The 23,412-nt window shown below is 40.2% G+C and overlaps 1 protein-coding gene across 4 annotated transcripts in view; it reads right to left on the minus strand.

Moving 5' to 3' along the window:
- Positions 1 to 1,767: 1,767 nt before the first annotated feature.
- Positions 1,768 to 23,412, minus strand: part of LOC124155990 (nascent polypeptide-associated complex subunit alpha, muscle-specific form) — a 145,551-nt gene continuing 123,906 nt past the window's right edge. For all 4 annotated transcript variants that reach the window (XM_046530248.1, XM_046530258.1, XM_046530278.1 and 1 more), the window contains 4 exons: positions 17,107 to 20,468; positions 13,774 to 14,001; positions 10,194 to 10,337; positions 1,768 to 3,781 (listed from right to left, as the gene is read on the minus strand). In XM_046530248.1, the coding sequence (XP_046386204.1) occupies positions 3,743 to 3,781; positions 10,194 to 10,337; positions 13,774 to 14,001; positions 17,107 to 20,468 (3,773 nt within the window). In that variant the 3' untranslated portion in view covers positions 1,768 to 3,742. The remainder of the gene's footprint in view (positions 3,782 to 10,193; positions 10,338 to 13,773; positions 14,002 to 17,106; positions 20,469 to 23,412) is intronic.

The following is a 23,412-nucleotide window of genomic DNA, read 5'->3' on the forward strand; positions in this document are numbered from 1 at the left end:
CAGACCTCACTACCCATCTTTGCACTCAATCTTGTAGGGGAAAGAATCCAATAAACGCATCCTCGGGTGCCTTAAACTTTACCTCGACGAGTTTTCCATCCACAATGATTACCCGATCCCGTGTGCCGGGGTGGGTCTCCCTCCCACCTCCGGATGTTGCTGGAGCCGCGACAGGTTGTTGGCAAAAGATGGGAGGAAGTAGAGAAGGGGAGGGTAAGTTTGATTGGCTTATTGGTGGCGGAGGGGGGGTTTGGTCAGAGGAATGGGGAAGGATGGCTGGGGGCACAGGGAGTTTTGAGGCCCCCTTGGTAACAACCAGGCAGATGCAGCCAAACAGCCCCACAGGCAGTGCTGGGCTTCCCTGCGTGAGGAGGATCAGCAGAGACCCTCGCCACGTAAATGGCAGTGATGACACCCAGGAGCCAATTACCAGCAAATGACCCACATGGCCACACATTGCATTTCTCCAGAATGGAAGTGCACCATCCATCCACGCCCACCCTTATTCCTCCCATTCCATCCAACCCTCCCTTCACCCACCCCCTCCACTTCCACCTCCTTACAACCATACAGTATGCACATATGTAGGATTGACACTCTTATTTCACCTGAAGATGATACTAAGTATCAAAACGTGGGTCATGTTACAATTAAAATTCATAAAGTAAAATTCGCAAGTTTAATTTATTTCCTTCAAAGCACTGCAGGAACAAGTGACTTTGTACGCAGTCATGTGCACGGGTGCAAAGTTAAATACACCAAAGGATGAGGTTCGCCATGAAAAAATATTTGACTTAGCCAGGATTCGAACCCAGATCTCCCGATTGCCGGTCAGGTTACTGGTTAATATGCCTGACCGGCAATTGCAAGATCCGGGTTCGAATCCTGGATAAGTCAAATATTTTTTCATGGCGAACCTCATCCTTTAGTGTATTTATTTCCTTCAATTTAAAGCTAAAATTTTAATAAGCTAGGAAGTGGTCTCATTTGATCATTGACACATTCTCCTTATCAGTTAATTTCCAACTTCAATGCACTTTTTGGCCATGCTAACTTGCCTAACTGTAAGATATATTAAAATATTCATTGGTAACGTGCTGGGTTAGGATTTTTATTGCCCAAATTTCAACAAGTGACTCGCTCATTGCTATCAGGGCAATGACTCATGTGTGTGCCCCAAAAAGAGCAAGTTAACTAATTTTTTAAGCATCAGCTTTGTAAACCAAGAGAAATTCCATAAGATATTATTCCTATTGTTCACTGGAAAATGCGATCTCTTGAAAGGGAACTATTTGATATAAGAATAATTAGAGGAATGCTAATCACTGTAAGTTCACACTGAAAAAATGAACGTATTGAACACCAAAGATCTAAGATTAATATGATTATCATTATGGAAATATACCATTTTACGTAATGGGTGGAGAGACAGGAGGCTGAATAATGCAGACAGCAGTCACATAATTTTCCAACCATAATATGCAAATAATGAACAATTGATTTATTAAAAGAGATAAAAATATAAATAAAGCGAAGACTATTTCCACCCATTAAATTTAAAACACGTAAGAGAGCACAAAAGTAAAGATCCATCTTAAATATTCCTTTAAATAACTGAAGAGCATCACTCGACTGTACTACGTTAAGTGATAATTTCAATAAAGAACCGGCAAAAGGTAAAAAAATATGGATATTCTTCAGATTTATAACTACATACTCTATAATTAACTGATTAAACAGCACTGGCAAAATAATAATAGGGCCAAATTTTTATAGAATGAGTTTACTCATGAATATTTTACAGGTATAACAACAGCAGCACTGAAGTCAAGTAAATCAAACCCAACTGTGGCACGTCCTAAAAAGATGCCATCACACAGACTTAGCATAACCATGTGCGCCACTGCAGAGCCTTCCACCTTTTATGTGCAAGGGAGGTTATGGCCAGACTCCCGTGAACTAGCCAATACAGAACAGGCTCAACCAGCATTAAACGAATGAGTCAATGGTTTTATGTCACCTCTCACAGCTTAAAACAGAATTGCTTCACCTACAACTCAAAAGGAAAAGTCACCGACTATACTTGATGTCAACGATGACAATGACCAAAAATTATTACAAGGATGATCATGAAAATATGTTTTGGACTAAACCCATACTCCACACAAAACTAGAAAACCATTATGCACTTGGAAAAGAAAAAAATAGCATATTATAATTGGAAAATTATGGAAAATGGAACTTTTGCATAGTATGTGACACCTAACACCATGACAATACATGGAACTGCAATCGAATACACAATAAATAAGAATAATTGCAGAATAAAGTATTATAACTAAAATGTGGTCATGCCTTCATGCTTATTTTGGCATTAATACAAATGCAATCGCAACAAATTTTTTTTGCAGAAATATAATATTTGTGGGCATAGGTTTACATTAATTAATTCCTTTTTCTGAGCACATTGCAGAGTATTTTATTGATAGCTATGTATGGGTATAAAATATTTTCAATACTTAATCAAATGTCATATCAAAATGGTAAGAACTATGCCTTTGGAAGAAAATTTAATTGATGTCCTCAAAATTATGCCCATTGAAAAGACATCCATAGATAGGTACATATTTATAACAGAAAACTATTATGGTCACATAAAGACCACGCTTCATAAAATCAGAATAAAATAATCCATTAAAACACAGAAGTTCTTGTGAATAGTTCATAAGAAATTAACCATTAACCTATCGAGAAATAGCTCCAATAATCTAATATTAAGCTACTGAAACTTTTGTCACAGCCTACATGTAATAGGTAGCTAAAATATTCCTTTACGGTTGCATGAAAATAATGGGATAGGCTAGCATATCACCATCCTCGAAATTGATTCTGTTTTGACATGCAGAAGTACTTCTGAAGAGATATGATAAATGATGGAATAGAAACAAACCTCCTGTACAAAATATAATACCTATTATTAACAATGAATTCATTATCAAACTCATAAGTCAGCATACATAAGCAGCCCAGTTGAAAATGATCATTTAAGTGTAAATCATAATCTAGTACTATCAATTGAAGCTTAATTGTACATCATTTAACTCACTCAAAAAGTGTATCGTTAAATATTATATACAATTCCTTGTTCGAAATATATAGGCCCTTCCCAAGGGCCCACTAGAATAAAAGAGCTATAAATGATCGGAAAGAAATTGCTCAGGAAGATGAAAGTTTATGGATTTCATTTAAAAAAACACCACAGTGAAAAACTTTCATAGTGGTGTGCATCAAGTTGTCACATACTAATAGTACTTTCTCATGATCACAAAATATTGAATTTTGTGCCATGTTACACTCCTGCCGATACATGGGAAATTTCAGCAAATTATGTATTACAATTTCTGAAATTTTACATACACTGCATTAAAAAAAAGAACACCAATATTTGGTCTTTGTGAGAAATGGACACTTAAAACAATGGGAAGTTCCCAGACACCCACGTCCATCCCACGCTCTTGCCCATTCTCTCATCACAAAGGGGGCAGGTAATGGCCCACATCAAAGCCAATGCATTGGTTCTTGGCCTCTGAGCGTTGCTGCTAATCACCATTATTTCACTTAAAACAGTGCACTCCCCACAACTTCTAATAGCCCTTCAATGTTTCTGATTGGCATCATCGTTTAAACCACGTCGCAACATCACTCACTTTGAATGTTTATCATTCACACAAACACATCCACACTACGTCGGAAGGACTGGCTCAGATGATTTAATTCCCTTCTGAAAGAAACAGAATTTCAAAAATATATTTTTTTTTACACTTCATAAACAAGTTTAGCACTCTTAAGGGGCATAGGGTCATGTTTCTTTGTTGCCTATTTTCTTTGCTGAAGAAGAGACACCATTTGCACTACTGCACCACAATTGACACAATTATAGCGAAATCAAGGCAAAAAATGAATATTTGGGGTGAATTTCCTCAGAATAATCCTATGATTCAAAATGCAAATGATTTATCACATTTGCCATTCCTAAAAATTTAAGGGGACACATTATGCCCGTTCAACAGATTTTTTATGACACAGTTCTTGTTTTTAACTTACACAATCACTTTAATTATCCATGCAATATATTTACAACACAGCAGACTGCCGATTATCCATCCGGCTGCAATTTTCCGTGCATGACTTCAATTTTCTGCAATCTTTGTAAAAATAATAAAATAAAATAAGATGCAAAAGCACCATGATATTTTAATTTTTATGCAAGGCTACATTGGGCTAGTGATTTTCATTAGAATCCCTCCATAAAATGGAATTATTTTATTTACTTCCTGACAAGCAATGTTTCAAGGTTACTTGGACGTCTGCTCCAGCATTAAAGACTATGATCACCTGCTAGAAAAAAAAAAAACTTTTGAATAATTTTAGAATATTCTTCAATTGTAAATTACAAGAAATGTTATCTACGTTCTTTGATTGCACATTTCATATCGCACATGCGCAATCATTGCCATTGCCCTGCATGCTGTTGAATACCGCCCAAAGGGAACCGGAGATTTAGTTGCACTCTGGCATGTTTACGCAGTGACTATTCGAGATCAAACTGGAGAGGAAGGGAATCGTAGAAGTGAAGGCATCAGGGTAGTGATGGACTTAGTCGGTCATTCTCGTGATCCCAATCACGGTGACCATTCATTTGAGTGACTCTGTCATGAACGGGAGGTCATGATTGAATGGATCATGATTGTGGAAAGTGGACGGCAATCACGACCGAGTAGGCATTCACTACCCTGTTGTCAATCATGACCCGCTGATCGCTCTCTACTTAAGGGCAATACCTATGTAGCTTGTTAAACGAGAGATGAGTTGTTATTATTATTAATATATAAAGTTTTTTCATTTGATAAAACCAGAAACTAGTTAATTTTTATCTTAATTACTTCCAAAACATTTACAAATACAGAATGTGCCTTAAATGTTGTTTATTACACTCCTTTTATTGTTTTTCAAGATACAGAACCAACGATAATTTCCAATCATTCGTGACGCATAGGGTTAGTGATCAATATTTTATTATGGAAAGTCAATATAAATAATGGAACTGATTGAAAGGCAAAAGAGAAAACTGGGCTCTCTGAAGATTTTCGGCATATCACCTGAAATATGATGGCCATAGGTACCCTGAATGGTCGATTATAGAAAACTTTACAATTATTACAAACATTGTCTCTAAAAGTGATTACAATACCATGCCATTCATCACCACGAGTGAAAGAGCAGTCAAAAACGGTCAATTCAGGTCGCGAGTGACGTTCATCAACCGCGACATCTTCGAAGAATGATAGCGATTGGATTGTGTTTGAGAATGACCTATGCCATGAACAATCACGAATGACCTAATGGCTGGCGATTGACGGAGAACGACCACGATCACGAATGACCTGCGTCTAGAACAATCACGAGTGACTGACGATCGCGACTGATGGAGAACGTCCACGGTCACGAACGACCGACGGGAGGAAATGACCCTCTCGGTCATCTGAATGATCCCGTTCACCGATCAATCTCGGAGATGACCCTGGTCACATGATTCGATCGTTCATGACCGACCCATCACTACATCAGGGGTAGTGGAAGTAGGGATAGAATGTGCCATATCTAGGTACTCGCATAGACAATTTGCCATAAGTCCTGGTTTCCTATAACCACTGCTGTGTGATGCTGTGATTGCACGCCTGCTACCTTCACGGGAGTTCAGTATTCCTGCTTTTCAAGCATCATGGTGCTCGATAGCACTCAGTGATCACAGACCCGCATCCCGTGCAACTTACGCGAGACATGACAATGCGGCGTGGAGCCAGACAGGGTAGTTTCCGACGTTGCATAGTGGTTTTGAAGCATTTGTGCGAACCTCTTTCCTGAATCCTTAATCTTGCAGTCTAGGATGAGTGGTTTTCGGAAACCAGGCATTACACCAAGCAGTAGGAATACAAGTACAATCACATTTTCCCCGCTAAAAAGATCACGGTTGGGAAAAGAAAGCTCTTCATGATTCTGTAAAGTAATCTAAAATAATAGACAAAGTGCATAAATAATAATAAATTGTTTGATTACGTAAATTATGAAAATTATAAGAAAAATAAGTGAAAGTTTGTATTATTTTGATTTATAGTTACAGAAACCACAAATCATTAGCTTCGAAAGAAGCAGGGTAAATGCAGAGACAGCGTGAAAATTTTTTTTTCATGGAATGGATGTTGCCATATGATATTTAAAATAGATATTAGTGGATTCAACACTATGCCCTAAGTGTTTCCATAAAATTCAAATATTCCTGTAAACAGCTTGATTCCTGAATTAATTCTTTGAAGAATATCTCAATTACTCGCCAAAATCCTGCATTTCCTGCTACCTACAGGACCTAGGCAACCTAGTCAAACATTCCTGCATCAACAGTTTTCCAGCATGCCTCGTTTTTTTCGTCCATCCCCTTGATAAACAATAGATCGTGGTTCCACCGTAGTGACACGGTTCCAAGGCTTAAGCCAAAATTTTAACTATATCAGGTTCAATGAACAATAATATTTGTTTATACATACTTTTTGTATTATTGATATTAAGAGGAATTAAAATTATTATTATTAATATTATAACTGTAAAACCTATGGACTCGTGGAGTAAACCTTAACAGAGTCATCCCTAAGTGTACAATCGGTGAGAAAATTCCACAGGGGAAAAAATACAGAAAAATGCCTTGCATAGGCTTATCAACTTACAAACGAGCTCTTGGAATGCATATTGTTTGTATGCAAAAGACTGTACCTCTATATACAATTCAATCGCATATATCACTCTCTTAAGCTTTTCTGCAGTGCAAATACAATAACGGGAGATGGGAGAGACCAGGAATTTTGGCAAGGATGCTTTTTTAAGCCATGACCCCCGAAAGAAACACTCTTAAGACATTCATTATTACAAACCTCCGGTTTTTCGGTCCCGTGATCTTCGTAATAACGAGAGTTTACTGTATTAGTCTTTACATGGATTCCAACCAGGATAGCCAAACTCAGTACTGCGGCAACTTAAAGTTTATTTTTGTTACTTTTTAGATTATAAGAATTTATTGCTATAGATAATTCAATGCCATAGAATTTTTTTTTCTTAAAATCATATCTTTCACAACCTCTGTAACTTGTGAAATATGAAACTCACATAAAAGTTATGGACTTTTTACAGAACATTCTATGAAGCTTATTTTTTACTCTTGCATTGTTTCGCTAGTGAGATACTACTCATTGCCTGGTTATGGTACCTGTATATGAAATAGTGACAAGCGTCACAAGTTATTTACCGTACCCTCAATTCATTGCCTACTCTACACCTCTCTCCTACCACATTGCAGGCAGTATGAAGCAAAACAGTAGTGCTACGGGAGATGGTACACAGCCCTTGAATTGGGATTTTTCCAAGAAGAAAGAGAATGTCAAAGGGAACACAAGGGAAGATACGTTCGGGGAAAAATCTAAGGGGCATTGAGTTTTTGAAGACATTGTAGATTGAAAATAGCTGTGGTTGCATAACATCAGTGATAGGAGTAGTTCTTGGAAGAGGTACTGATTGAAATATTCACCACAATCCAACCAAACGTTATCAAACCCAGGCCAGCATTACCCAACCAACGTGCTAGCACAACCAAAACCATTCCAATAATCAAAGCACTGAAGGAACAAGTGACTTTGTACGCAGTCACGCGCACGGGTGCAAAGTTAAATACACCAAAGGATGAAGTTCGCCATGAAAAAATATTTGACTTAGCCGGGATTCGAACCCGGATCTCCCGATTGCCGGTCAGGCGTGCTACCAGTTACACCACCAAGCCATCTTCTCAGAGCGAACTTCGGGATGGGTTTTACCGAACAAGATGTTGACGTCACAAGTCCACACTGTGGCACATGTGGCGAGGGTCGTGCTTACTAAGCCACTGTCGGGGAGAAAAACCCTTATTTTCCGCTGGTCTGCGGCGACGAATTTCAAAGCACTGAAGGAACAAGTGACTTTGTACGCAGTCACGCGCACGGGTGCAAAGTTAAATACACCGAAGGATGAAGTTCGCCATGAAAAAATATTTGACTTAGCCGGGATTCGAACCCGGATCTCCCGATTGCCGGTCAGGCGTGCTACCAGTTACACCACCAAGCCATCTTCTCAGAGCGAACTTCGGGATGGGTTTTACCGAACAAGATGTTGACGTCACAAGTCCACACTGTGGCACATGTGGCGAGGGTCGTGCTTACTAAGCCACTGTCGGGGAGAAAAACCCTTATTTTCCGCTGGTCTGCGGCGACGAATTTCAAAGCACTGAAGGAACAAGTGACTTTGTACGCAGTCACGCGCACGGGTGCAAAGTTAAATACACCAAAGGATGAAGTTCGCCATGAAAAAATATTTGACTTAGCCGGGATTCGAACCCGGATCTCCCGATTGCCGGTCAGGCGTGCTACCAGTTACACCACCAAGCCATCTTCTCAGAGCGAACTTCGGGATGGGTTTTACCGAACAAGATGTTGACGTCACAAGTCCACACTGTGGCACATGTGGCGAGGGTCGTGCTTACTAAGCCACTGTCGGGGAGAAAAACCCTTATTTTCCGCTGGTCTGCGGCGACGAATTTCAAAGCACTGAAGGAACAAGTGACTTTGTACGCAGTCACGCGCACGGGTGCAAAGTTAAATACACCAAAGGATGAAGTTCGCCATGAAAAAATATTTGACTTAGCCGGGATTCGAACCCGGATCTCCCGATTGCCGGTCAGGCGTGCTACCAGTTACACCACCAAGCCATCTTCTCAGAGCGAACTTCGGGATGGGTTTTACCGAACAAGATGTTGACGTCACAAGTCCACACTGTGGCACATGTGGCGAGGGTCGTGCTTACTAAGCCACTGTCGGGGAGAAAAACCCTTATTTTCCGCTGGTCTGCGGCGACGAATTTCAAAGCACTGAATCCGGGTTCGAATCCCGGCTAAGTCAAATATTTTTTCATGGCGAACTTCATCCTTTGGTGTATTTAACTTTGCACCCGTGCGCGTGACTGCGTACAAAGTCACTTGTTCCTTCAGTGCTTTGAAATTCGTCGCCGCAGACCAGCGGAAAATAAGGGTTTTTCTCCCCGACAGTGGCTTAGTAAGCACGACCCTTGCCACATGTGCCACAGTGTGGACTTGTGACGTCAACATCTTGTTCGGTAAAACCCATCCCGAAGTTCGCTCTGAGAAGATGGCTTGGTGGTGTAACTGGTAGCACGCCTGACCGGCAATCGGGAGATCCGGGTTCGAATCCCGGCTAAGTCAAATATTTTTTCATGGCGAACTTCATCCTTTGGTGTATTTAACTTTGCACCCGTGCGCGTGACTGCGTACAAAGTCACTTGTTCCTTCAGTGCTTTGAAATTCGTCGCCGCAGACCAGCGGAAAATAAGGGTTTTTCTCCCCGACAGTGGCTTAGTAAGCACGACCCTCGCCACATGTGCCACAGTGTGGACTTGTGACGTCAACATCTTGTTCGGTAAAACCCATCCCGAAGTTCGCTCTGAGAAGATGGCTTGGTGGTGTAACTGGTAGCACGCCTGACCGGCAATCGGGAGATCCGGGTTCGAATCCCGGCTAAGTCAAATATTTTTTCATGGCGAACTTCATCCTTTGGTGTATTTAACATTCCAATAATATTAACTCTGTTCCAGACAACCCAACCCACTCCAACATAATCCAGTCCAACCCAACGTAATCCAACCCACCAAACCATTAACCAACATAGGCAAACTATTTAAGTTCGCTTTCGCGCAACACCAGCAACATTAAAATTACTCTAAAAGAAAATTCTTATTGTATGAACAAATATTTAACCTCTGTTGCCTCTCACTCTGGTGACCAGGAAAAATTGCATTATTGATGATTTAAACATCTGATGCCCTACACAAATGGTTCCATTTGCACAACAAAATTTAAGTTACAGTGGCTCAAGGCATTGGGCCACTAGTCAATATGATGGTTACATCTATGAAGGAATAAGGATAAAAGTGTAAGGGGGAATGCATATGCAAGTGGCATATCCAGGCAATAAGAAGTATCTCTCCAAGGAAAAGCTCTAATTGAGTTAAAACGAAAATCCATTGGAATGACAAGATGATCTTACCATATGGGGAGGGCATGAAGCTAGGAAATCTTCCTCATCCAATTGCCATCCATGGTCCCTGGCACATGGATAATGCAAATGCTGGGCACATCCCCTGCGAACACATCCAATGTTGGCCCCAGCAGCACCGCATCTACCGCACATCTGGAATGACATGCATTTGATATGAAATTACAATTTACAGTAATAGTGCAAAAACATTGCTTCACCCAAAGCTTAAGGCCATTTAACACGATGAATAATCTTGCACGGTAATTTAAATGAAATTGATTGTTTGAGGCGTAACTTGGTGAAAGCGATTCATAATTAAATTAAAAAAGAAGAACTTTGTGCTTTCACATTAATATATATATATTCACGACCATGGTTTCACGATGACGTCTAACATTGAAACAATGGTCGTGAATAAATATTAATGTGAAAGCACAAAGTTCTTCTTTTTAATTTAATTTAAATGAAATTTATTAAATAAGGTAATTTTATGATCACTTTAAACGTCTGCTTTACACAAACTGTGAATGGTGAATTATTTCAGTAAATTTAAAGCTTCAAAAAAATTTGCAATGTTACCACTATCAATAGAGCTTCCATCAATATTTTCGACTATGTCGCAGATGTTTTGAAAGCCTCAGTCGACAGAGTGGTTTTTTAACATATGAGCTTGAATACAGTGAGTCCTCGTTTAGCGTCACTTACCGTTCCTGAAAAATGTGACGATAAACGAAATGATGTTAATCGAAACATAATATCCCATAAGAAACAATGTTAAAAGTGAATATCGGCTCCTAGACCTCACAATTCCTTAGTGAAAAAATTTTAGCGTATCATATCTGGGGCATTTTTTACGATGGGAATGCCAAACTATGGTTCGAGTTCCTGTCTTCATCGACGACAAGCAGCAGTGACGTAAATCCTTCTCCATTTTTGTATCATCCCACATTTGCTTTTCGGCTTCGCTATGGTGGTCGCCCGGGGGAGCGTCGCCTGGGCATCATCATCGCTGAAACATTGTCGCAGTTACAGGAACCAAAATTATTGTGAACACAGCGAAAAAAGTGACAACAAAAACTCCAGAGTTCTACACGGAAAAATTCCTTGAAATAACTTTTTAGGTTCCTGTAAACCATTATGTCATGTAAAACCTTGCGCACCTACCTAAGAATTCACTTTGCAGAAAATTTGCTAAAACCGTAATCGCAATTAACAATAAACACACCGTTTTACACTTCGTTTAGACTGACTGTATTATCGCCCGAAAAACGAACAATCTGTAATGCCCGCCGCTTCGCGATTTTTCTCGCGCGAAATTTAAAAGACTTGACGTTATCGCGAAGTGTAGGTGCGATAAATGAATGATGATCTCAAAATTTTCGTGACGTTATCGCGAAATGACATTAAACGGGGTGACGTAGAACGAGGACTCACTGTATAATTATGCATAACTTTTTGTAATGCTTCAATCAATGAGATGGGAACATAGAGTAATTCTCTGAGGCAGGACATAACATACAACATTATGTGAATGATTCAATAGTAGGTAATGGATAGCAGAGAACCAATACAGTTGTCCACCAATTTTCTTAAATAGCTGCAATTGAATGTATAGGCTAAAAAATAAGTCATGTTGATTTTCTTTTCTGCACACTAATAAGTACATTAAATAATAACATAAAAATCATTCAGAGTACATTAAAAATCACTCTGAAATATGCAAAAGTTTCAACGTCACACACAGATTTAGATTTTCCTTTAGATATGTCTGATTTAATTCATTAAAACTGATTCTGATGCACATATACTACCAACTAAAGGACTCACTGCAAAGAGCATTTTTATCAGTGGGCTTTAAAATACTAGGTATATTAAGTACAGGCATCCCCCGAGTTACTTAAGGGATGCGTTCCAGCAGGCTCTGCGTAAGTCGAAATTTACGTAAGTCGAAATTTACGTAAGTCGAACATTTGCATTAGTGCTCCAGAGATTTCGATCGGTGCGGTGAAATTCTCAGCGGAGAAGTTTGCGGTACATTCTCGGTGGAGTTTCATTCAATTCACTGCGATATTCATTAAGTCTTCCGCGTATTCTTACGTTATTAGATAAGAAATCAATAACATTGATATAGTCTGAGAGTTCCTCTCGAGCATTGCTAATCAAAATGCGTAATATTATTCCCAGAGTGGACCGATCGCGTGGATTTGGGAAAGTACGGTATCTCAACGCTACATTACTAAACTTAAAACTTAAATTGATTCATTATGTTATACTGCGAACTAAGGGCTCATATTTTTTCCATTTTCTACTTACTTATAATCAATATATCCTCTGCCTTTCATGTAATGCGTAGATTGATGAACCTGGCGGTTTCATTCCCACAGTAATCTTTCACGCACGCAAACATACTTTCATATTCTCACATCTCAATAAAATGACGTGAAAATATCATCATTTGAATATTTACTTCGCTGGAAACATATAAGAGTATTTACAATGCATGAAGCTAATTAAAAGTGAGCTTTTATTCAGCTTACTCCGTCATTAACTTGCAACAAAGTTAGTGGGGAAATGCTTCCAATGATGCAGTATTCATTTATATTGGCACACAATATGAGAGAACGAGAAAATGCTGCTTCATAAAATCTTTGCAAAATACAATACGGCAACCCAATCGCCAGAAATATGTAAACAAGTACGCAATTAATATCGTCTGTCAACTTTTTCTTCACATTTTCGTGGCGTTCTTTGCCTAGAATTTCAATGCCTTTACGCGGGTACTAACCAATTCCTTTCCGCAAAAAGATTTCGGCTCGAACTTTGTTTTCTTTTCTTTCCACAGATGGAAATGTCCAAGCTTAAGTATAAAATTTTTAAATATTTGAAAGTCGGAGTTCGGGTGTGTACGCTGCGTGACAAGTTGTATCGTACAGAAGTGGGCGCAACCACTTCCATCACTAGAACTGCTAATTTTCATGTTATTTATTGACTTGGGGTTAATAAGCGATTTTCTACAGAAATTAATGAAAATTCGTTCGAGGAATGATAAAAATGGGTTACTTTGTTTTGTGTAGCACTTAAAAAACTCGATAACAATTCGAAATTTTTTCTGCCATTGAGTATGCGAGCGAATACCTACTTCAACGCGCTCGCATTCGAAAATTAACGTAATCACATGAAGTACGGTTATCACTTACGTAAGTACGGATTTACGTAAGTCGAGGCATATGTAACTCGGGGGATGCCTGTATGGGGGCAATTTATAGCAACTTAATTAACTCTTGCAATGGCCAAGGTCTAGCAAGAGACCATAATCACTTTAAAGGGAGTACATACAAAGAACTAGCAATAGGTGAAATTATTTCATCTTTGGAAAAAAAATTAAATAAGGAAAAGAATACAAGATTTTTATTTTTCCTGGAGAATAATATTCCTGAATTCTTTTCGAGCTCCACACCAGGCCAATACGACTGAATTAACCTATTGCGAAGCCAAAAAAGAATTCCTGAATGAAAAGAATGACGATAGAAAATCACTCAGACATATGCTGACATATTTGCAGTAGATACTTTCACCCCAAAATACTGACCATTTTAGCCGAACTCCAGACAGCCTCATTGAGTCCTACTATCCTGGAGCCAATCTGATAGAGCCCTGCGGCCCACAATGCACATTCTTCATGGACCCACACTTCCAAACGGCTGTTTCCTGTGCCATCCCCCGAGTCATCATTTGGATTTGCTGGAGTGGCCACACCATCTAGTGACCCTAAGGAGAAGCCAGGACCAGGAGTGGTGACAGACCACCGCCTCTTCGCCTATAAACAAGGAACAACGTCATCAGTCGAGTCAATGCTACATTGTCACATTCAATTCGAGCATTAAGATATTTTAATGTTTTAAAAAATGCATGATTCAAAAATACTAAGAGAAACAAAAATATAATTTAAGCACTAATGCAGAATTTGGAGCGTAATGAGAATGCATTTCAGCATTAATTCACCATGATTAAAACCCTTCCCTTACGACTGCTTGAAACAAGAGAACTGCCAGAAACATAAAACGAACAACACTTTGTATGCAGTCACGCACACCGGTGTTAAGTTATACTACACACATGAATAAATGGCCAGGGATGAACTTAGCCATTTGAAAAGTTTTTTCTAAACAAATATTTGTCGCTAACTTTAGAAATCTAGTTTTAGAAATGAATTCTTCTTTTTTCGCTTATCACATGGAAATTTCAAACGGAGTTCGAGTGTTAACATCAATAAAGTTCTGTTCAGCTCCAAATTAAACGATATGGAAGTATGTATACTAAATCTGTCAATATGAACGTTTGAACCTCAGTGAAAATTTCTAAAAAAAAAAAAAAAAAAAAAGACACAGAGAAATTCATTTTAAACCTTAAAAAATTAATGGGAACAAATATTTGTTTATATAAAAGCTATTTTACTTGACAGTGGACTCGCACTGTGAAGGAGTCTTTTAATCCGTCTACGGTCTCGGACAGACTGAGATGGGTCCCAACCTTGGGACAGGTGTGAACCTCTGTCTTTTGTTGCAATGCGAGAGAGCTTTGCACAGGGGAGTGGAAAAAATTCTCAAGAATTGAAACACCAAAAGAATTATATTGATAATAGAGAGCTCACATAGTACAATAAGCACTTGCATGATATTGTCTCGGATATTAAATCAAATACGAATGGCTTTTCTTTTTTAGTCTGGAGCTTATCATTTTAATACAAATTCTGCTGTCCTTGATCATGGCATAGTTAACTCTTTGGTACTTTATTAACATAGTGTAGAAGAATTTCCCTCCACGAGGCTCCAAAGAGTTAATAATGCCATGATGGAGGACGGCAGAATTTGTATTAAAATGATAAGCTCCAGACTAAAAAAAGAAAAACCATTCGTATTTGATTGAATATCTGAGACAATATCATACACGTGCTTATTGTACTACGTGAACTCTCTAGTATCAATATAATTCTTTTGGTGTTTCAATTCAGGTGAATATTTCATTCTGTCCTCACTAACCATCACTTAATCCATAATCGCCTGCCCTAAGCAGGAGGATTGGCAGATGCCCTGCATGTTTTATCTCCTATCTATGTAAAAAGATTTCAGAAATGTTGAGGAATACTGTCAGATAAGTGGGTGATATGCATTAGACGTCATTTTTTGGCTTTGCAACTTGAGAATAAGTTTAACTACCCTTAACAATGTATATACTTAATTACACCTCAGCAAATCCTAGTTGAAAATTATCTCTCTTGCATACTCCTTCTTTTTCAAGTGAATTCAATTATGTGAACACAATTCATAGAGAACTAAGGGGCTCACGAATGGGCTTGGGGCTTTATTTAATGGTGAATTTTCAAGTTCATACTCAAAAAGGTAAACAAAGAATGTTACAGAACCAACCAAGAAATTCTACTTAATGAATGGCCATTTTGTAACTCACTAGTATCAAGAAATCTGCAAAAGAAGATGCTTTGAAATGAGTCACGAAATTTAGCTAAGAAAAGATGCAGTGCCCCTTACTTCCTTCACCAATAGGAGTATAGAATATATATATATATCATAAAAAACCCTAGGATGGGCAGTATCAGAACACACAATAAAGAATAGAAACACACTCACTAAATAACTAAATTTTCGGTGGCATTACCACCTTCCTCGGAGTTAGGTAAAAGACCTTCCTCGGAGTTAGGTCTTTTACCTAACTCCGAGGAAGGTGGTAATGCCACCGAAAATTTAGTTATTTAGTGAGTGTGAGTTTCTATTCTTTATTGTGTGTTCTGATACTGCCCATCCTAGGGTTTTTATATACACTTCGAAATGTTCCTCGGCGAGGTAAATATCATAAAAAACCCTAGGGTGGGCAGTATCAGAACACACAATAAAGAATAGAAACTCACACTCACAAAATAACTAAATTTTCGGTGGCATTACCACCTTCCTCGGAGTTAGGTAAAAGACCAACGGTGCTGTGTATATATATATATATATATATATATATATATATATATATATATATATATATATACTACTTCATTCATTCACACGGCGCCTTAAGCGCAAACATACATATACATTCAGAGGTCAGGAAAGAAAGGGATAGGAACATGGAATAGAAAAAGGACGAGGACAACGGTGCTGTGGTAGGTGGAAAAAAGCCAGAAATCAGAGGGTAAAAATGCGGCCTGACTGGGACACGAACCCAGAACCTCCTGGTTGCCGGCCAGGTGCTCTACCAGTTGCGCTACCAGGACGCTTAGATTTACCATGATTTCGGCGGGGGTTTATACACAGAAAACTCCCTTTGCTGTGGCCCACGAGAGTAACCAATAGATGGCACTGGGGCAGCTCACCACTCACCAAGGGAAGGAATGGACGAGGACACAAGGATGAAAGGAAAGGTACACACTCACACGATAGTAGGAAAGAGACAGGAACATGCGTTTCGGGGCACGCAGAGCCCAAGTGAAATAAGCCAATATGGCCGATACACTACTTCATTCATTCACACGGCGCCTTAAGCGCAAACATACATATACATTCAGAGGTCAGGAAAGAAAGGGATAGGAACATGGAATAGAAAAAGGACGAGGACAACGGTGCTGTGGTAGGTGGAAAAAAGCCAGAAATCAGAGGGTAAAAATGCGGCCTGACATATATATACAGCACCGTTGTCCTCGTCCTTTTTCTATTCCATGTTCCTATCCCTTTCTTTCCTTACCTGTGAATTTATTTGTATGTCTGCGCTTAAGGCGCCGTGTGAATGAATGAAGTAGTATATATATATATATCTATTTACAAATCCAATACATATCTTCTGCCATATTCTCAGACATGAAACACCAAGAGGAAAAAAATTAGCGAGACACAAAATTTTTATTAATAGTCCTCTCTCCTACCTTCTTTGCTCCTTTATTTGCAGAAGCATCCATCACCCCAGAGCTTCGCCTCCCCTTGCCAGTTTTCCCAGCAGCTTCTGCTGAATCTCCTTCCAGCCGATCACTCTTCTCATCATCGTCGTCCTCAGGAGAATCCCTTCCAATGAAATAGGGCCCAAAGAGATCCCCCAGTCCATCAGCATGGCTACCACGACGGCAAAATACGCACACCCACGTACGATCTGGCTGGCTGGAATCACTGCCACTTGGTGCTGCAGCCTTGGCCCCACCACGACTGCCATCCTTTGCCACCTTGGCGCCACCCACCCCTGGTTTCCTCCGACCCCTGGCCCTCGACGCTCCCTTATCTCCTCCATCTTCATCCTCACCCACATTTCCCCCACCACGACTGCCCACATTCACAACAGTGACCCTCCGAGGCCCATCCCGTGGTCCCTCAACTCGAATGTAGGGACCCCTGGGTTGTTTTTCCTCTGCAACAATGACGCGCTTCTTGGGGGCTTCCCGGGGGAAATCTGAAGCATACTTGGATTCTGATGCAAGTTTCTTCTTCTTCTTTTTCCTCTTCACTCCAGAGTTTGGGGTGGCCTCGGCAGTGGATGTCCCGACACCACTCCCCTCACCCTCACTCCCTGGAGTAACTGTGGCTGGGGAACGATCTGTGGCCTTTGATTTTTTTGTCCTTCGGGGAGTGGAAACCTCATCATCTTCCTCCTCATCATCGGCAAACTTCTTCCTCTTCCTCTTTCTTGGAGATCCTTCAATGGATCCACAAGATGTATCTCCAGCAGATGCCGCGGTAACTGACTTAGGTCTTCCCCTTCCCGGCTTCCGTGCAGCAGACGGGGGGGTTGTCAAAGCTTCCTGAACTTCCATGGTTGCATTTGGAGGGGGTAAAATTTTCACTGTAGCCTTCACATCATTTGGCTCAGGAATAGCAGAAGCCTTTGAATCTGCTAATTCTGGAATGGGGACAGTTTTGGCTGGTTGCCCATCTTCTGGCTCAATAATTCCAGCAAACATCATGGCCAACTGATCCTCAACTTCACTGAATGTATTTTTGACCTCTGCCTTCACTGGAGATGATGTCACAGCAGGAGCGCGTGGGGGCATATTTCCAGGACGAGCCATTGGAGTGACTGTATCCTTCATTTGTGGAGGAGGCAATTTACTTCCACCTTCAACTTTTGCTACATTAGAAATTGGGTCAACTTTTTTCACCACACTTTCCAAAGCATTGCCGTCTAATCCAAAGACATCTTCCACTTTAATAGATGCTGGCTTGGAAGATGGATTGAGCTTTAAGGGTGCACACGATGAGACAGAGTTAGGTGTTACACAGCCTGGTTTAGGTTCCTCTTTTAGTGGAAGCCTTTCATTTTCCTTCACTGAATCACTAGAAACATCCATAGAGGGTGAAGATGGCGGAATCCTAGCAATACCCTGTTCGAACTCAAGCTTCTTAGGAGGTGGTACGCTATCTCCCACCTCATACTGCCTGTACACATACTTCTGCTCTGCCTTTGTTTTTGGAGTAGTTTTCTCCCTTTTGGGCTCCACATCAGATGTCTTTGGGGAAGCCAGCAAATCAGGATTCTGAATAGGCCCACATACGGTGCTGGCATCTCTACCTGAATCACCACCATCAACTTTCTCTGCTTTGATCTCACTCACTTCATGTTTAGGAGTTTCTGAAATTGTATCCGAAGATGGTGTGTCAACCGTTTCTTTAGCCTGCTCTATTTTAGGATCTTTGACAATGGCAGAATCTTGAGTATTTGCTTTATCACTTTCTTCAGAACTAGAAGATTCTTTCGATGACACATTGTTTGGGGGAGAAGTTTTCCCAGAAGCTGGTGTGGCTGTTGATCCTTCAGCATCAGGTGTCTTAAGGCGAAGGGGATTGTCTGGTTTCCTTTTGCGTCTAGGCTTGTCACCTTGGCTATCATCAAAGGTTGGGGAGACAGCTTCATCATCCAGGTCCCCACTTCCACTCCCTCTCGAGGGTGACTTAGGGGCGGATTGCGAGGATTTCCTCGGGGAATTTTCAGGAGACTGAGCAGGAGGAGACTCAGGAGGATGAGAGATGGCTGGAGAGGGTCCTTCAGGAGTTAGAGCTGCTACAGCAGTCGACTCCTCACCAGGGGCAGCAGGGGTGGGTGAAGGAGCAGGAGGTGGAGCTGGGGGGGCTGACACAACAACTGTTGGGGCAATGACTGAAGTTGCAGAGGGTGCATCAGAGACTACCACAGATGGCTGATTAGTCACCAATGAGACAGGGGATGACCTGTCATTCCCACTAGTGGCCAGCTTCTTGGACCCACTTTCCACCAAATTTTCCAAAATTGCATCGACTTTCTTGTTCCTTTTCACTGCTATACCTTTAGCCCTGGAAATGTTACCACTGGAGGTTTGATTAGCTAATCCTTCTCCAGAAAGCTGAGCACCCTCAGCATTTCTGGCCTGGCTGGCAAAGCCTGACCGAGACAGGTCAGCCACCTCTTGACAAATGCCAGAGTCACAAGCCTGCCTCCTCCCGGATGCCACCAAAGGAAGCGGTTCTACCTCTCCCCCCTGGCCTGGAATACTATGAATATACTCAACATCAGGAGCAACAGGAGGTAATTTAGCTCGAACAATAGGCTCACGTACAGGCCCTGGACGCACTGAGATATGGGGAGGTGCGCCTCCCTCTGGTGGAGGAGTGGGAGTTGGTGCTCCACCTCCAAGAGAGGGACTGCCTATACCACTGTCACCACCTGAACTGGCCTCCCCATTCACCACTGGTGGCCTCAGAGGGGCAGGGGAGGAAGCTCCGTGACTATTGCCGTTGCGCACCCCTTCCGATGAACCATCAGCATACACAAGGTGAGAGCGAGGGGAATGGACCGGAGGAGGAGTTGAGACGTTCATTTCAGAGACCATTTTGGCAGCTGACAAGTCAATTGAAGATGGGGAAGCTGAGTGAGCATTGGGAGGCATTGCGCCTCTGTACGGGGAACCCGAAGGCACTCCAGCCCCACTACCTCCTCCTCCACTTCGGTTCATATCTTGGTCAACAAGAAGCTGTAGGCTGGCTAAGGGATTTCCTGGCCCTCCTGCATGGACTTTGGAGGCAGCCATTCGACTGCCATCACTGCTGCCTGATCCACCGCCATGTGCTGCCACGGCACCCCACTGTGGATTGGAGCGGACACTGGTGGTTGGAGGCGAGTGGACTGTGGGTGGAGGGCTACTTCCAGTGACACACGACAGAGGCTGAGATCCTCTCGGAGAAGAGGACATTGGTGGACCATAGAAATTGTGAGGCTGGGATGATATGCTGTTTGAAGGCTGCCTTCCACCTTGGTGCAAGCCTATGGCTGCTTGGAAATACAGTTAAAAATGCATTAATCTCACATGAATGGCAATGAATCTTACAGGAAAAAAATTACCTAAGATACTAATTAATACCAATGTAACACACTACATGATTCCCTTGATGTAGATGACTTTTTGGGTAAGAAGTTTAAACTTATATTTCCGTTGTGTTCATCTATAAATTATATTGTAAAAAATGCACAGCAAAATTTAGTGACAAGTACATAAACAATAAAAACGGCTTGTAATGTACCCTACTAAACATTGATTACCAATATATCACGGGTCTAATCTTGCCCCCTAAGTCATTAGATTATGACTGCTATTTGTGGGTAAACTTTTTTGCAAAATACATCCTGATGTGCTACAGAGGCATATCAATATTGCAACTCCAGTGGGCAACATAATTGTGTGTCACCATATTTCTGAAATTATCATTCACTCTTTTCATTGTAAGTGGAACGTTACTCAAAGAAATCACAGCGCTACTTCAAGGAAGCATACCCTGATGTGAGCTATAATCAAGATTACAGCAATGCAGTAGGCAACTTCAAACACATGATTTGATGCACAAATAAGATAAAAACAACAGCATTTAAGCCAAAATTGGTTCCCATAAAACCTTGCAGCCCAAGAAATCAGTCATCATTTCTTGTGAGCTCCACATGATTGAGTTTATACACACAGAATAGACCTGCACCAGCAACTTCCACATTCTCGCCATTATGGCGATGCAAATGCTTTAAGGTATAAATTTCTATACTTCCATCGGCTTCATGGATGATTTTTTAGGTTAAATGGAAGGAAGCACAAGCGAAGCTTCAAACATTATTTATGATAACCTGACAGTGAATGCCCAGGTGGCTTGGGTACATAAAAATGAAGAAATTCGTGTATGTGCACACATGAATGAGGAAATAGTGACTGTAGCTCAGGTTAGTGCTGCAGAAAACAGTGAGACTGAGTACAAAGAAGATGAAAACCTAGAGATATCTAGATTAAGCAAAATTCTTGAGAGCGTCTTTCAAGTGATAAACTGGCTTGAGAAACAAAAAAATAGCGATCACCTTCATTGTATGCATTTTAAAAATATATAAACTAGAGTGACATGGGAATACAATATAAAAACTGTTGCACCAAAAGAAAATATCAGAGTAAATTGTGCAAACAATTGGATGATTTGATCGGGAAAAACTGTGAGTGACTCCAGTAAAAGTTATCAACGTGGCTAGTCTCGGCAGACTTATAATACCACAGTAATTTAGCAACCAAGAATGGAGTAGATTAAGAATAGAAGAATAGCTTACACAACCAAATGACATTTTTCAATTGTATAATGCAAATTCATTTGTGATAATGTGTTTTATTTCTTTGTTAACCGAGAATTTTCCCATAATAACACAGGTTGCCAATAATTTTGGCCTCGTTGGAGGTGGATAAGTCTTCCCCTACCATACCCAAGCTCACGGGTTTCAGTCCCACTTAGTCAGGTCGCCCCTATCCAGGACATGAACGTGTTTTATCGTCTTATGTTAGTTATTGTTGAAACCCCCAATGTAAAGGCATCATTGTGCTGTTTTAGGGGGGTAACTGAGATAAATAAAAATTAAAAGATGTAGGTATAAACTCTGTCCCATGAGACCATCGTTATAACAGGATTTTACGGTATTACTTTATTGAAAATGCCCACATAAGCCAATATTGTCAATTTACAGTGGCCCAATACCAAGCAAATACATAAAATATAACAAGAATCAAATCCTTAAAAATACCAAAAATAAGTACATAAAAATAAAGAGAATTGGACCAATGGTAAGAAATATATACCAAGTGATGATATTGATGATCAGAGAGGTAAGATAGAGCCACGTTCGTAAAGATGTTTGGGGATACAGAAAAGGGATCGATTCTCGGAGGATGGGAATTAAGAAGTGAGGGGAGGCAGAAAAAAAGTTAGCATTGAATGAGTTTTAACCTGGGAACTATACATGGAGTGGGTGTATATTTGAGTGAATTATTTCAGCAAGTCTTCTTCAAAAAGTATGATTTCTACTTCTGCTAAATAAATTTCGTCACATGGGCAGCAGAAATAAACTAAATATGCATTAAAGCAATATGAGGACATTAATTAAGTATACTAAGATATCAATGCATGAGGAGAAATTAACTCATAATTACAATTCACATAGGAAAAAAAGCCTGCAAGTTGATATTTTGGTCCTATCATAGAGAGAAGTTCATAACAGTTATATGTAGCAATGTAGCAAAAATGTGTATGATAACAGCGGAGAAAAAGTTCCTTTGCAGTAAATTTGAAAGCAGATAAAAACAATTTTTTTGCAGTATTTAAAATGGAATAACCTAAAACCAAGCAGCATTGACACACACATTGATTGGAACCATAAGCCACCGCAATTGCTTCACCTGGTACTTTATTACTCCTCACCCGGCCTCAGTTCACAGATTGGCTTGATTTTTAATCGATAACTGCATATCAGGGAGTGGCTAATTTTAAAAAAATTCATTGATTTTTAAATTTCAACCTCATAACATATGCTAAGGGCAGAAAAATTCTATTGTTGATCTGAAAAAAATTAATTGTTTTTGCATTTTGAGCTCCAATTAAAAGACCTAATCATTTAACAATAGACCCGATTTTTTGACACATCAATTCTACTCCCAACAGCAAAGTTAGAGAGGTTCACATTGAAAATCCAAGGAATATTAAAATAATAAGCTACACCTTCGTACATAACATTTTAAAATAGATTACAATATAATAATTATCTTTGAGGTAACAACCAATAACAAAATATCAGTAAGACTACATTCTGATCTCAAACATGTATTTGATTTTACTAAAAACTATATGTACCCTCCCAAACATTTAACTAATCCATTGACAAAACACACACAAGCATGCAGTTATGTTGTTCATAGGAGAGC

This window comes from Ischnura elegans, chromosome 1 (assembly GCF_921293095.1).
Source record: "Ischnura elegans chromosome 1, ioIscEleg1.1, whole genome shotgun sequence".
Lineage (NCBI taxonomy): Eukaryota > Metazoa > Arthropoda > Insecta > Odonata > Coenagrionidae > Ischnura > Ischnura elegans.